Source organism: Azolla caroliniana, unplaced genomic scaffold (assembly GCF_043228905.1).
Source record: "Azolla caroliniana isolate FFs.n. ecotype wild unplaced genomic scaffold, voAzoCaro1.0.p SCAF_6, whole genome shotgun sequence".
Taxonomy (NCBI): Eukaryota; Viridiplantae; Streptophyta; class Polypodiopsida; order Salviniales; family Salviniaceae; genus Azolla; species Azolla caroliniana.
The window spans coordinates 4,933,775-4,949,766 of record NW_028230441.1 but is presented as its reverse complement, the minus strand read 5'-3'; the positions used below and the strand labels follow the sequence as shown (position 1 = coordinate 4,949,766).

General features: G+C 39.5%; 2 protein-coding genes across 2 annotated transcripts; one reads left to right on the top strand and one right to left on the bottom strand.

Annotated features, from left to right (window-relative positions):
- Positions 1-1,995: 1,995 nt before the first annotated feature.
- On the bottom strand, positions 1,996-6,464 carry LOC147862745 (phospholipase A1 PLIP2, chloroplastic-like). The gene is made up of 5 exons (XM_087321192.1): positions 5,381-6,464; positions 3,822-4,352; positions 3,663-3,722; positions 3,166-3,582; positions 1,996-2,971 (listed from the first exon to the last, which is right to left on the bottom strand). The coding sequence occupies exons 1-5, from the start codon at positions 6,434-6,436 to the stop codon at positions 2,303-2,305; spliced, it is 2,733 nt and encodes a 910-aa protein (XP_087177318.1). The 5' UTR covers positions 6,437-6,464; the 3' UTR covers positions 1,996-2,302.
- Positions 6,465-8,098: 1,634 nt separating this feature from the next.
- EMB1507 (U5 small nuclear ribonucleoprotein helicase) lies at positions 8,099-15,934 on the top strand. The gene is made up of 2 exons (XM_087321036.1): positions 8,099-11,539; positions 12,463-15,934. The coding sequence occupies exons 1-2, from the start codon at positions 8,201-8,203 to the stop codon at positions 15,640-15,642; spliced, it is 6,519 nt and encodes a 2,172-aa protein (XP_087177162.1). The 5' UTR covers positions 8,099-8,200; the 3' UTR covers positions 15,643-15,934.
- The last annotated feature ends 58 nt before the right edge of the window (positions 15,935-15,992 follow it).

Genomic DNA, 15,992 nt, shown 5'->3' with positions numbered 1-15,992 from the left:
TGGCATTATAACCATATTGATTCTGATTACGTTTATGGAGTTGAAAAGATAGTATACCAAAACAATGTCTTTTTAGGATGATTTTGAACACAAAATTAACTCTTCTTTATCATCTCTGATCATCAAATCTATATATGCATTGCAAGAGACACGCAATGAGCATGATAGAAGGGACGAATTTTTTTCTTCATAAAATTTGCTGCCTAACTAAAATTAAAGAAGACCCAAATGAATACTACGACACAGAATTCTGAATGTACGAACTAATTATATAGAACTTAACCATAATGCCACATTAATTCATTTAATAATCCTCAACTCATTTAATATCAGAGACCCTAATTAAAGCTACTTCAAAAAATGGTACAAATAAAAATTACTAATTAGATCTAGATTAAAAAATAGCATACAAAAAATACATTAAACATAATGTAAAATAGAGAAGGAGCTAAACAGCTAAATACAACGACCCCTAAACAGAGCTCCATAAAATACAGTGATATAAACAATAGTCCCTAAACAGAGGTCAATAAAGGCATCATAAACTCTAATGAAGCCTGAGTTTACCATTCATAGTGATGTAAAGAGTGACATATAATCTGAGTCAGAAATTTTAGGGCAAATAAACTTTTGCCTCTATTTATATATATATCCCCATGTAATTATGTTTACTATAAATATAACCCTGGCAATGCCTACATGTCTTGTTCTCATCACAAACACACCTTGTAGTTGTAATGTTGCCCACTTGTATGTATGTTCGGTTTGTTCTCGCTTTCCATAGATGTTTGTCCTCATTGCGGTAACAACATTTTTTCTACTTCATCAAATCACAATGTCATGTTTTTTGTTGGTATGTTCAAGCTTTTGAGCATTTGCATTTATATAGTTAATTAGTTGTTATCATCGTGCAATCATCCCTTGTTTTGATACATTAACTGTGCTATCTCTCTTTTTGCTTACATATGACTTTGTCAATCTATTGTACTCGCTCTTTTTCCCATAACTAGAAATATATTAATTAAGAAAGTCGAGTTACACGCAATGAAATAGATATCCTATTGATTTACCACAAAATCAATCAAGGTTTCCATAACATCCCTCATCTCTAGATACATTTGTATCGACCTATATAGTCTCATGTGATTAGTGCCTATGTAAATGATGGACACGATGCCTTGCCAACCAAGAAATCCCTAATTCCTCCTATGCCAACCTCTCTAAAGTCTTCGCCGAGGAGAATTGACATACCAATATGCCTTTTAATCATCAAATGTGACTGTGAACCCCATATTGAGCATCTAAAATAAGGCATTCTGCATACACCAATTATGTTGTAATCCCTAATACCTTAAATAATGAAAGGTGTCTCAAAATGCATAAAAGGTGTTCTCGACTCCACATGACTAAACACCCTTGGAATTGGGGGTTTCAACATTGTATTTATAGAAACCCACATAAATTTCCAGATAACTCTTGCCAATAGACACTTGATAATTTGATGTCAATTATGTTCCTAGAAAACTGTGCAAAACATGCACATTCTAGAGAAATACTTCAACAAAATCCAAAGATCTCTAAGATTGAGCTTCAAGTACACCTTCCACCTTTTTGATACAATGCTCAACCTTCAAGTTTTGCATTCCATACATTGTCAAACCTAGTCCAATCCCTACACACATATGTCATTGTCACAACGAGGCTTTCAATTGATACCAAACAGTAAAATTCTTGACCACCAAGAGTCAATATGAATCTACTTATCTCATATATGCACACAAATTTAGTGACGGTTCCTTACCAAGGTGCAATGACTTGTTCATTAGGTTTCCAATGTCTTAAATTAACGTCTTGTTGATAGTCAAATTATTTTTTCTTCACATTGCAAAAGATTTTGGTCATTAGGCATACATCATTTGAACATTTGTATCAAAATAACATAGCATGACACCAAACGAACACAAGAAACAAGTTCATATACATTATCAACCCTCCATAAATGCTAAAATCTGGATGTGTTACCATTGATAAGTTATGATATGGTACCTAAAAACGAGGCAAAATCAAACCATAATATACATATCATTAAGCAAACCAAATTCCCTTATGTATGGAAAGCCATATAATATCAATTCCAGAGTGCAAAAAGGAGAGTGATGACTATTTGTATCATAGATATTCAGTGAACCTTGTGACAAATGGATGCTATTATATATGAGAGCAGCATCCGCTTAAGTTTATATGTTTATCAATCCTTAAAACACACAAAAAATAGAGGGTTGACCTGTAAGTGTGGATGCCATTATACCCATGACAGGGTTGAAAGCCATTGTAACATGACCACGCGGAGCGAAACAACAAACAGCATTCCTACTTGAACATGCTTCGATGCAATAGTTACCGCATATCGACCAAATGCATTCTTATAGGATGCCCATATAGGCATCCTATCCAATGCAACTCGATTCAAGTTACTAGTTCCATAATTCACAGATTGCACAAATGTCAATGTTTTACCCATCGACAGCATGAGTGGTCTGTGCTTCACTATTGGCTCCACATGTAAACCTAGCTTAGTAGTACCTTTCTTGAGATAAACAGATGACTCGGCAATCACAGCAGGCTGCATCATTTGTCTTCTCTGCTCACGTTGCAAGCGCCGGAGTCTTTTAACCTCATATCTAAGAGCCATGTCAATAGCTTCCGTGTAACTAGAAGGATTGTGATCTCGAGAGATGGTTCCATTTAAACCATATGAACCAGGGTCACTGAGGGTTTCTAATGGATGAGGCATGTTTAAGAAAGCTCTTTGAGCTGCCCGAAGTTCGATGTCATGCTTAGTATCTTTGCCATTAACTGGGTGACGTAAAAGGTAGAGTCCATGCCCACATGGTAGTAAAGCATGGGGTGGGGCTGCACTCTCTTTTGGTTGTAAGACAAAGATTTGACCCATTGGAGTGTATAACAATTTCTGTTGACAAAAAAAAAGGGCTTAGAAAACCCTTCCAGTGAACGCATAGGAACCAAATGAATATTTCCAGATCTGTGTGCTTTGATCACATACTTTAGAGTAACCACCACCACCCCTCCCCCCCCAAAAAAAAGGAGAAAAATCATCTTGGAAAGTTAAAAGTATCATGCAAAATATGAATTAATAACCAATACCTGGTTATTCAAGCATGGGTGATTCCGAAACCTCCCATTAAGTCTCTTCAACACATGTGCAACATGATCAGGATAGTCGCAAGAAAAAGCACGCGGTACTATATCTCGGTGCATGATGATGGACTGTATGTGATTCCTCGGAAGCTTTAATCTCTGGAGAAGAATATCACCACCACACATCATACAAGGAGAGCCAAATGTCACTACTGGAAGTAAAGCTTTATTAGTAAGTACACCTCGAATCTGGAACATGAGGGCAAGAATGATAGCAAGACTTCCGCCCAAGGAATGTCCAGTCAATCGGATTTGAGCGCGGTCACCGTGTTTGGCTAAATGAGCAAGAATCTCTGGAAGAACTTGCTCATAAAGACCCTTTCCAGCTTCATAAATGCCATGATGGACAAGAATATCCAATCCCTGAAATATTAGCAACCCATCAAATCTCCTATTACGTTTATATGATCGAAATTTTAAAAACCTGACAACTTCCGACTAACCTCAAAGTTTGTTGGTTTAAAAGATAAATTAGTTAGCCATGATGCCAGAGTTTCTGAGCCCTGCACTATCATTTTCATAAAGAATGATATCCTTTAATAAATAAACAAACCCAGTTTTGATTTCAGTATAAATGGCATAAGCCCCTCAAACAACATTACCTGTATCACGAAAAATCTGGTACTAGAACTGGGATCGTCGCAAACAAACCATTCACAAGGACAAGAATGAGATGATTGCAAATCCTCTGCCACACTCTTTTTTGTATCCTCCTCAGCAACCAGAACAGCCTTTGCTGGTGCTACTTCAACAAGGGAATCCTCCAATTGCAATCTGTTTATTTCAATAGAAGAATCCTCCAAGTTCAATCTGTTTTCTTCACTAAAACCTTGCATTGTTAAACTGTTTGCAATATCCCAAAGATCAAACTGAGATTCTATTGCAGTCTCTAAGCTTTTATTGAAATCCTTTGACCCAGATGCCAATGATTGATCAGAAGTTACTTTAGCTTTAGCTTCTAGAACATTATTGACCTCGCTTGATTTTGATTTACTTTTTCCATCATTCATAGTCTCTTTTTCAGTGGGTTTACTCAACAATTCAGCTTTCTTCACATTGGCTTCTAACTCTGCCTTTTTGTCAACTGAAGATGTCACATACCGAAGGCGATGGCGTTTCAAGAGATTCCCTGACTGTGTCAAAACAAATTAGATACAAACATGCAGTAGACAATAGCATAACTTTAGGTAGCCAATAGACCAAGTTTTAACCAGGCATGGAAAGTTACCATTGTAAAAGGTAAACTTCTCAAAGTTTACTATTGCCAAGAGGCTTGTAAACACACGCACATCACAACGTGTTGCATGAAACTTTTAACGTGATTGAACACTTCATACAAAAGAACATAAGAGAAAGAGGCATTCAGCAACACCGCAAAGCTGATGTGGTAGGTATTTATGGCATTGTTGGGCCCTTTTTGTACGACTTTCAAGCAACATATTGGCATGCATGTTTACAAGTCTTTTGATTATGGTTAGGTATGCAAAGTTTACCCCACCCATATGGTTGGATGCAATATGGAAAGCTATGGTAAGGAATCGAATTATGGTTTCATGATAACGTAAAGCAGCTACCTACCCTTATATGAACTTATATTTGCAGCATCTTCTATCCCCTTGAGTTACCTTATTGCTCTCAACTTAACCATGGTAGAGGTGGTGACAATCCTCTCTTGAGTTACATTTTTGCTCTCACCTTCAACATGATGGTGGTGGTATGACTCCCCCTATGTCATCTTGCATCAGCTCTTTACTACTTCTCTATCGAGTTAACTCATTGCTCTCTCTTTACTTCTATAATTCTATTCAATATGATTTACATCATTTTTCTAGCCTCCACCATGATTAATAGTGATAAGGCTACCTTAATGTGCTCTCTTTGGGTCTTTCTCTTCTCTTTTGTGTTATCTTATTGGTATCATCGACACCATGGTGACAATGGTACAAGCGCAAAGATCATAACTATGGTATGGGACAGTGGCATTCTTAATGCCAAAGTAAGGTGATAAGTGGTTGGACAGAGAAATGGGATAGGTTATGCAAACATATTACATCTGGCGTTCACAATATAGACATAGATGTGTAAGACATATATCATATATAGGAAGCAGAATTATGCATGTATATGCATCGATGTGGGACTAAGAATGTATAAATACTACCTGAATCTTAGGGATCATATACGCCATATCACAAAGAAATGACAATGGGGCGAAGACCTTCATGTCAAACAAGGATGCATCCTGCAAAAACTTCGAGAATGACTCCTTTGTATGAATAGATCTTGTATAAGGTATCTCCAATAGTGTGCAGCCATTCTCACAACAAGCATTGTCTCCATAACACTCATTCTGTTCCAAAATCGTGCCTTTACTATCTAATTCTGATGATTTTGGATAGGAATTTTGGTGTGGATGAGAAGAAATGTGTTTTGGATCACTGTCAACGTTCACTTCTGGAAATTCCAGGGGCTGCCTTTCAGTGGCCTTTATCTTTGAATCTCTCCCAAGCTCTGAAAGTCTGGCTAACAAACCCTTTATGATTGTAAGGAGCTTTAAATCATGTGCAGATCTATCTATTCTTGCATCAATAGGAGGAGAAATTTGTGCAGAATCAGCATTGCATGTGTCACCTTCGGGAGATGGGGATGGGAATGGTATTGTGCCATCTCCACATGGTTCATTTGGGAAAGAAGCCATGGTTTTTTCAACAAAATCGCTTTCTGCTTTCTGCCCATTTCCCCTCGTAGACCCCAAACTCGAAAAATATGAAGAAGACACATTTTCTAGATCTGAACAATCTTTTGCATTTGAGAAAAAACAAGATCTATGCTCTGGATCGAAACATTCTTCTTCCTTCTGATCATCTCCTTTTTCATCATTTCCTGTATTGAGCCCTAAAATAGATGCATTCGTTTCTTTACAGAGCCCGTCTTCAATAGCCTGAAACCCTGAGTTTTTTCTGTCTAAAAACCACAGAAATCTGAGAAGCAAAGGAATGCTGAATCGAGAGGACGGCATGGGCGAACAAGTTAAATCTGAATTTCTGGAAGGATTTTCTGATACTTGAGCAGCCCTCAATGAGACATAGGAAGATGATTTGACGAGAGGAGGACAGGTACATAATTGAGGCGGGAGGGGCGGAGAATCTGAAGATCCAGAGGAGATCGGGGAAGAAGTTGCCCTGAATGGTGTGATTCTCGACAGGAGAGATTCCATGTCTACAAGAGCAGAGCCGAGCAGAAGAGGCGGCACAGCAAAATTGAAGTGCGCTTTTGTTTGGGTTTGAAACAACTCCACTATATTTAGTTAGTGGAGGTTCCGGGAATGCAATTCTTGCACACAGAGAGTCACTAAACCGGTTTGGCCAAACCTGTTAAGCCTTAACCGGTTTAAGAGCCGGTTAAGTTCAAGTTTGAAAACTATCACACCGGTTATGGCTTACCTGGTTTGGTTTGGACAAGGCCAAACCGGTTCAACCGACACAGAACCGTTGCCGATTCCTAGCCTTCCACCAAATTCCCATCAATCGAACCCGCCATGCTCGCATTCTCAAGATCTCATGCAGCTCTAAACGCCCTTGTGGTCTTACCTAGCTTCCAAGTGTTTTCTTATCTCATGTTCTTATGCGATCTTGAATGTCCCCTCGCTTCGTGATCTATATGTAGCTCTAAAGTTCTACCGAACCTCATGATCTTATGCAAATTCAAATACTATAATTTGAAATTCTCTTCAGATCTCATGTACACTTATTATTATGTCACCGTCTTATGCAGTTCCACGACCCTCAAGATCTTCTAGTGTTCCAAATGTCCCCTCGTGTTGTGATCTTTTGCAATTCAAATGCTCTTGAGATCTTATGTAATTTCAAATGCTCACTTGTCAACATCAAGTAATGATAGGTGATGGATTGTTTCATGCATTTGTCATCAATTTGCTTGTTTATCTATCACATCTCCCTTGCTTCCAATGACTCTTCATAATCATAACCATGTAAAAGTTATTGGAGAAAACTTCCATGTTCTGGTGAGACGAAAGAAATGAGGAGCCCTTAAACCTTAGGATTCGACCCTTGCGAGAGATGTTGTTTGTTTATAAGGACACACTAAATGGGAAAACGCAATGGAGTTAACATAATGTGAACCCTCCACTCCATCTTGATTGATGGTTACATATTTGTTCGAGAAACCATTGTGATCACTATAACAATTATTATTTGCTTACTCCACGCAACGAGTCACTCAACTAGAAAATGTTGGGGCTTGTATTGCAACCATAACATATATATAACTAGGCCACATAATATAGGATGATGTAACAAGGAGAAACACTGCCAACTACATACGTAATATATATAGGTCAGAAATAGAAAGGGACGTTTGTGTGATGTGCGACTGGGGTCTATATGTGGTGAAATGTCATCAGTCGAAAAGAGCAACGACACACATGTGAAGTGGAAGATTAGGATAGGGAAGTAACAGTTCATCCTCTGGAAAAGAACACAAGAAAAAGTGGTGGGTTTGTAGCGCGTTGAATTTGAATGAAACAGGGACCCAAATTTGGGTGGGAATTTAAGTGTAGACTGTAGTCTTGGCCAAAGTTAGAACAGAAAGTAGTAGTGGTAGTAGTAGTAGAAGGAAGGAAGGAAGTATGTACATATTCAGTCTGACCTAGGTCGGTTTTAACAGAGAGAGAGTATATATATACAAAGGGAAACTCTGCAGCTGGAGAAGGAAGGAGGACCTTTTTGCTTCTTCTTTCATCCCCTGTTTCCTCACACAGGAGAGGAGAGAGATCAGGAGATAGAAAACACAACACAACTTAACAGACAGATCGGTTTGCTCTCTCTCTCTCTCTCTCTCCCTCGCAGAAAGCGAGCGAGCTAGCGAACAAACGAACGAAGAGCTTTTGCACAGGTACCCTGTTTCCTTCCTTCCCTCTGCATAGTAGCGTAGACAGGAGAAAAGCACAATTCTGGTAGCCATGGCTCACCTCGGAGGAGGAGCAGAAGCTCACGCTCGCTTCAAACAGTACGAATATAGAGCAAATTCTAGCTTAGTTCTCACCACAGACACACGTCCACGTGATACACATGAACCCACGGGAGAACCTGAAACATTGTGGGGGAAAATTGATCCGAGAAGGTTCGGTGACAGAGTATACCATGGACGCCCGCCAGAGCTTGAAGAAAAGCTCAAGAAATCTAAGAGAAACAGAGAAAACAGAGAGAAGGATGCTGCTGCTGCTTCCTCTGATCTTGTGCCACCCAAGAAGCCAAGCAAGAGACAGAGAATGTCTCAAGAAGCAAGTGTTTTGAACATAGTTGAAGATGGAATGTATCGGCCTAAGACTAAAGAAACTCGAGCTGCGTATGAAGCATTGCTTAGCCTTATCCAACACCAGTTTGGAGATCAACCTCAAGATATACTCAGAGGTGCTGCAGATGAAGTTCTTGCTGTGCTTAAGAACGATAAGATCAAGGACCCTGACAAGAAGAAAGATATTGACAAGTTGCTTAATTCGATGCCGTCAGATAAATACGCGCAGCTGGTACAGATAGGAAAGCTCATCAAGGATTATAATGATGGATCTGATGTTGGAGGAGGGGGTGGTGCCGGTGAAGCTCTAGATGATGATATTGGTGTTGCTGTTGAGTTTGAAGAGGAAGAAGAAGATGAAGAGAGCGACTTGGACGAAGTTCAAGAGAGTGATGAAGATGAAGATGTCCTGGATGCCGAAGCAGAAGGCATGCAAATGGGTGGTTTAGATGATGATGATATCGAAGAAGCTGATGAAGGGTTGAACCCTCAGGATATAGATGCTTATTGGCTTCAAAGAAAAATAAGCCAAGCTTATGGAAATATTGATCCACAACAATGCCAAAAGCTAGCCGAAGATGTATTGAAAATGCTAGCTGAAGGAGATGATAGAGAAGTGGAGAATCGCCTTGTGATGCTACTTGATTATAATAAATTTGATCTGATTAAGATACTTATAAGGAATCGATTTAAGATTGTATGGTGCACACGGCTTGTAAGGGCTGAGGATGATAATGAAAGGAAGAAGATAGAGGAGGAAATGAGCCAAGGAGGCTCAGCTCTTTCTGTGATTTTGGAACAACTACATGCTACAAGAGCAACTGCTAAAGAAAGGCAGAAGAACCTTGAGCGAAGCATTAGAGAAGAAGCAAGAAAGCTGAGAGATGATGGAGGAGAGATGGTTAGAGGGAGTCAACATGAGAGAGATGGTTCTGGTTCTGCTGGGTGGGCAAAAGGTCAGTATCAAATGCTTGACTTGGAACAATTAACTTTCCATCAAGGAGGTTTATTGATGTCAAATAAGAAGTGTGAATTGCCTCCTGAGTCCTATAGAAAGACCCAGAAGGGTTATGAAGAAATTCATGTACCTCATTTGAAGCCAAAACCAATTGCTGAAGGTGAAGAAATGGTGAAAATTACAGATATGCCCGATTGGGCACAACCAGCTTTTCCTGAAATGAGGTCCTTAAACCGAATTCAAAGTAAGGTTTACGAGACAGCTCTTTTCACACCTGAGAATCTGCTCCTTTGTGCACCCACTGGTGCTGGTAAGACTAATGTTGCAATGCTCACAATTCTTCATGAGATTGGAGTGAATAGACTAGAAGATGGCACAGTTGATTTAAAGAAATTCAAGGTAGTTTATGTGGCACCAATGAAAGCTCTGGTAGCAGAAGTTGTTGGAAATCTGTCCAAACGTTTAGAGTCATATGGGATCTCTGTGAAAGAACTGACAGGAGATCAGACTTTATCCAAGCAGCAGATTGAAGAAACCCAAGTAATAGTCACCACTCCAGAAAAATGGGATATTATAACAAGAAAGTCCGGTGATCGAACATATACACAATTGGTAAAGCTCTTGATCATAGATGAAATTCATCTTCTTCATGATAATCGAGGGCCTGTGCTTGAGAGTATAGTGGCAAGAACTGTAAGACAGATAGAAACCACTCATGAGATGATTCGCCTTGTTGGTCTCTCTGCAACTCTTCCAAACTATGAAGATGTAGCTTTATTTTTAAGGGTGGATAAATCAAAAGGCTTGTTCTTCTTTGATAACAGTTACCGTCCATGCCCGTTGGCTCAGCAATACATTGGGATCACTGCAAAGAAGGCTTTTACAAGATTTGAACTAATGAATGAGATATGCTTCGACAAAGTGTTGCAATCAGCTGGAAAACATCAGGTCTTGGTCTTTGTTCACTCTAGAAAAGAAACTGCCAAGACTGCAAGATACATTAGAGACAAGGCACTTGCAAGTGACATGCTAGGAAGGTTTCTAAAGGAAGATAGTGCAAGTCGAGAGATTCTTCAAACAGAAACAGAGTCGGTTAAGAACACTGATTTGCGTGATCTGCTACTGTATGGTTTTGCAATTCATCATGCTGGAATGATGAGACGAGATAGAACATTAGTTGAAGATCTTTTTGCTGATGGACATATCCAAGTTTTAGTGTCCACGGCAACTCTTGCTTGGGGTGTTAATCTTCCAGCCCATACAGTGATCATAAAGGGCACTCAAGTATACAATCCAGAGAAGGGTGTGTGGACTGAATTAAGTCCCTTGGATATTATGCAAATGCTTGGACGAGCAGGAAGACCTCAATTTGACACATATGGTGAGGGTATTATTATAACTGGGCATAGTGAATTGCAATATTACCTCTCTCTCATGAACCAGCAATTGCCTATTGAGAGTCAATTCATATCACGCCTGGCTGATAACCTCAATGCTGAGATTGTACTCGGGACAGTTCAGAATGCAAAGGAAGCATGCACATGGCTTGGCTACACTTATTTATACATCAGGATGCTTCGCAATCCTGTTCTTTATGGCATTGGTGTGGATGCCTTGGAGAGGGATCAATTTTTAGAGGAACGGCGTGCAGATCTGATTCACTCTGCGGCAGCAATTCTGGATAAGAACAATCTCATTAAGTATGATAAGAAGAGTGGTTATTTTCAAGTGACTGATCTTGGGAGGATTGCAAGTTTCTACTATATTACACATGGCACAATGGCAACTTATAATGAACATTTGAAACCGACTATGGGGGATATTGAGCTTTGCCGTCTTTTCTCTCTGAGTGAAGAATTTAAATATGTGACAGTAAGGCACGAAGAAAAAATGGAACTTGGAAAGCTTTTAGAGAGAGTGCCAATACCAGTCAAGGAGAGTCTAGAAGATCCAAGTGCAAAGATCAATGTTCTGCTTCAAGCATATATTTCTCAATTAAAGCTGGAAGGTCTTTCCCTGACATCGGACATGATCTTTGTAACTCAAGTAAGTCAGATAAACACATTCCCTCTCTGTATGTGTTTGTCTTTCTGGAATTATTGCAGTCTTCTATTACGGGAATTTGATCATTTATTTTTGAATTTGTTTGGGCTATTTAAGTACTTAATGGGCTTCTAATTAAAATTTGCAGCATCCATGCACTTAATTAAATTGAATAATTTTGTTCTTAATTGAAGTGGAGTCATATAGCGTTACTTTAGTTTGGGAATTGGTAGTCTTTCTTCCATTACACCGTTTTATATACAGCGCCAATTAGATGGTCTCCAGATTGCTCATACCTTACTTCCTTTTAGTTGGTACATTTTGCAAAAACTTGCATCCCCTACAAATTGAAAAATTCAGGAAAGGCCTAGATATCACAGATTTTTGTAATAAGTCCTCACAGCCACACAGATTAACATCACCAGAGATTTTTTATGACTGGATTGACCCTTTCTTTTTGATGCCATAGATGCTGGGTGTTGATACTGAAACCCATTTTCTTTGTTTACTCATGTATTTTATTATGTACACTGGTTGGAGATCAGTACTATTGATGGATTCTATAATTGTCAAAGAGTGAGCTTTGCCTCTTGTTTCTTTTGGCATAATGTTAGGTGACACATTCATTCTTTGCTTATCTAATTTTAAACTCAGCATCAGTCATTTGTTCCAATTTGGATAGTTGTAGAACAGTCACAAAATTAATCTTAAGACGATATAAATTGGTGTCCACCAAAAGTGATAATCATTTCTAAGGTTTCTCAGGGCATCCATACTTCTTCCCATTACTATTTTTATAATTTTCTTTGAATGCAGCTGCTTCATGATATGAACAATATGCTTTTGGAACATGTTTTGAGTTAGTGCTCAACATGTTAATCTGCCTTGTGTGCATACAGACTAATATCTTTTCCGTTCTTTTGTAGAGTGCTGGTCGACTGATGCGTGCTTTATTCGAAATTGTCTTGAAGAGAGGCTGGGCACAGTTGGCTGAGAAAGCGTTAACGTTGTCAAAGATGGTTAGCAGAAGGATGTGGAGAAGTCAGACTCCTTTACGTCAATTCAAAACCATAGGCAATGATATACTCTCTAAAATTGAGAAAAAAGATCTGTCATGGGATCGCTATTATGATTTGTCTTCCCAAGAAATCGGAGAATTGGTCAGAGCTCCAAAGCAAGGAAAGTTACTGCACAAGCTTATTCATCAATTCCCTAAATTAGAGTTAGCTGCCCGTGTGTTGCCAATCACAAGATCTGTGCTGAAAGTAGAATTAACAATTACCCCAGACTTCCAATGGGAAGAAAAGGTGCATGGCTATGTGGAACCTTTTTGGGTCATTGTTGAAGATAATGATGGAGAACACATTCTTCATCATGAATACTTCATCCTGAAGATGCAATATGTGGAGGAAGATCATAATCTGAGTTTTACTGTTCCAATATTCGAGCCTATGCCACCACAGTATTTCATTCGTGTCATATCAGATAAATGGTTAGGATCAGAAACCATGTTACCAGTTTCATTTCGTCATCTTAGACTACCTGAGAAATATCCTCCATCAACTGAGTTACTAGATTTGCAACCACTTCCAGTCTCAGCATTGAGAAATCCTGCATTTGAAGCAGTTTATCAACAGTTCAAACATTTCAACCCAATTCAGACACAGGTTTTTACAGTCTTATATAACACAGATGATAATGCTCTAATTGCAGCACCTACAGGTAGTGGAAAGACGATTTGTGCAGAGTTTGCAGTGATGAGAATGCTAGATAAAGCTGAGGAAAAGGGTGGAGCAAGATGTGTCTACATAGCACCTGTAGAAGCTCTAGCAAAGGAGCGATACCATGATTGGGAAGCAAAGTTTGGCAGAGGTCTGGGGTGTCGAGTGGCCGAGCTTACAGGGGAAACAACAGTGGATCTTAAGATTCTTGAGAAATCTCAAATTATTGTTAGTACTCCTGAGAGATGGGATATGCTCTCACGTAGGTGGAAACAACGGAAACATGTGCAGCAAGTTAATCTGTTCATTGTTGATGAGTTTCACCTGCTAGGAGGTCAGATAGGGCCTGTACTAGAAGTTATTGTCTCACGAATGCGCTACATATCTAGCAGGAGTGAAAGCAACATAAGGATTGTTGCTCTTTCTACTTCACTTGCAAATGCAAAAGATATGGGAGAGTGGATAGGTGCAAGCTCACATGGTCTCTTCAACTTTCCTCCTGGTGTTCGACCAGTGCCACTTGACATAACCATTCAGGGGATTGATATTACCAATTTTGATGCTCGTGTGCAAGCAATGATCAAACCCACTTACTCAGCAATATTACAACAAAGTCAGGGGAAGCCATCACTTGTTTTTGTTCCCACTAGAAAACACTCGAAGATGACTGCTTTGGATCTAGTTACATATGCTAGTGCAGATGGAAGTGAAAAGTCACAGTTTCTTCACTGCAAAGAGGAATATCTTGCCCCTTTTCTGGAAAAGATTCGTGAAAAAGGCCTTGCAGATGCCTTGCGTCAAGGTGTGGGATTCTTACACGAAGGTCTGAGTGAGGCAGAACAAGAGATCGTAGTGCAGTTATTCACGGCTGGCGCAATTCAGGTATGTGTGGCGAGTAGTACAATGTGTTGGGGTATGACCCTTATGGCTCATCTCGTGATTGTGATGGGAACCCAATATTTTGATGGGCGAGAAAATGCTCACACTGACTATCCTATCACTGATCTATTGCAAATGATTGGACGTGCAAGCCGCCCTCTAGTGGACAAGTTTGGTAAGTGTGTTATCCTTTGCCATGCTCCACGGAAGGAGTATTACAAAAAATTCTTGCTTGATCCACTACCTGTAGAGTCTCACTTGGATCATTTCTTGCATGACCATTTGAATGCGGAGATTGTTGTTCGTACAATTGAGAACAAACAAGATGCTGTAGATTACTTAACTTGGACATTCATGTACCGTCGCCTTACACAAAATCCTAATTACTACAATCTTCAAGGTACAAGTCATAGACATCTCTCAGATCATCTTTCTGAGCTTGTGGAAACAACCATCTCTGATCTGGAAACGAGCAAATGTATTGCGATCGAAGATGACATGGATCTTTCGCCTTTAAATTTAGGAATGATTGCTTCGTACTACTACATCAGTTACACAACAATAGAGCTATTCAGCTCATCTTTGACTGCGAAAACAAAGATGAAAGGCCTTTTAGAGATACTTGCCTCAGCCTCTGAATATTCAACTCTCCCTATGAGGCCTGGAGAAGAAGAGACGATGAGAAAGATGATTAATCACCAGAGATTTGGAATTGACAAACCAAAGTTTACCGATCCACATGTGAAAGCAAATGTGTTGTTACAGGCACATTTCAGCCGAGTTGGAGTAGGGAATGTGCTTGCACTAGACCAGAAAGAAGTGCTTCTCAATTCAAGCAGGCTGTTGCAAGCAATGGTTGATGTCATTTCCAGTAATGGGTGGTTAAATCCTGCTCTTGCAGCCATGGAGATGAGTCAGATGGTGACTCAAGGCCTTTGGGAGAATGACTCCGTTTTGTTGCAGCTTCCACATTTCACCAAAGAGCTCGCAAAGAAATGCCAAGAGAATCCAGGGAAAAGCATCGAGACTGTGTTTGAGCTTGTTGAAATGGAAGACGAAGAGAGACGTGAGCTCTTGCAGATGAGCGATGCTCATCTCTTGGACATTGCGAGAGTTTGTAATAGGTTTCCTAACATAGATGTGACATATGAGATTGTAGATGAAGATGACATTACAGCTGGTGATAATGTGACCCTTCAAGTGTCACTGGAAAGAGAGCAAGATGGTAGGCAAGAATTGGGTCCTGTTGATGCGCCAAGGTTTCCAAAACCAAAGCAAGAAGGGTGGTGGCTTGTTGTTGGTGACCCTAAAAGCAACCAACTTCTAGCTATTAAGAGGGTCTCTCTCCAGAGGAAAGCTAAATTCAAGCTTGATTTCACCGCACCTACCGAGATTGGTCGGAAGAATTATACACTCTTTTTCATGTGTGATGCATATCTTGGTTGTGACCAAGAATATGAGTTCTCGGTGGATGTTAAGCGCCAAGAAGATGAAGATGAGGGTTGAGTTTGTTCCAAAAATATTTATATAAAAAGGTGACTGGACTACTTGTGTGGTGAGTTTTTAACAAATTTGTGCTGTGGTGCGTGATATCTTTATTTCACAGAAGCACAATTGTTTTTAGCAACTGTTCTCTTAGATTTTACTTTATGAACATGCAATTCACAATTTCTAATTAGAGTAATGACTTACTCAGATGGACTTCTGATTCACTAGTTCTCTAAATGCTGTATTATTTCTCATGCCCATCCTCAGTTGGAGTAATGATACTACAATAGTTTTTTTGGAGTTCTATAAATGTCAATTCGCATTTGTGCAATTTCATTCCAAATTTAATAATTATCAACCTGGTAACT

Bases quoted from the DNA above. Each gene is read 5' to 3' on its own strand.
- LOC147862745 (XM_087321192.1), bottom strand. From the start codon at position 6,436: ATGGAATCTCTCCTGTCGAGAATCACACCATTCAGGGCAACTTCTTCC. The intron at 4,353-5,380 runs GTAGTATTTATA...GTTTTGACACAG, and splicing joins ATATGATCCCTAAGATTCAG to TCAGGGAATCTCTTGAAACG. The intron at 3,723-3,821 runs GTAATGTTGTTT...ATGATAGTGCAG, and splicing joins CCAGATTTTTCGTGATACAG to GGCTCAGAAACTCTGGCATC.
- EMB1507 (XM_087321036.1), top strand. From the start codon at position 8,201: ATGGCTCACCTCGGAGGAGGAGCAGAAGCTCACGCTCGCTTCAAACAG. The intron at 11,540-12,462 runs GTAAGTCAGATA...GTTCTTTTGTAG, and splicing joins ACATGATCTTTGTAACTCAA to AGTGCTGGTCGACTGATGCG.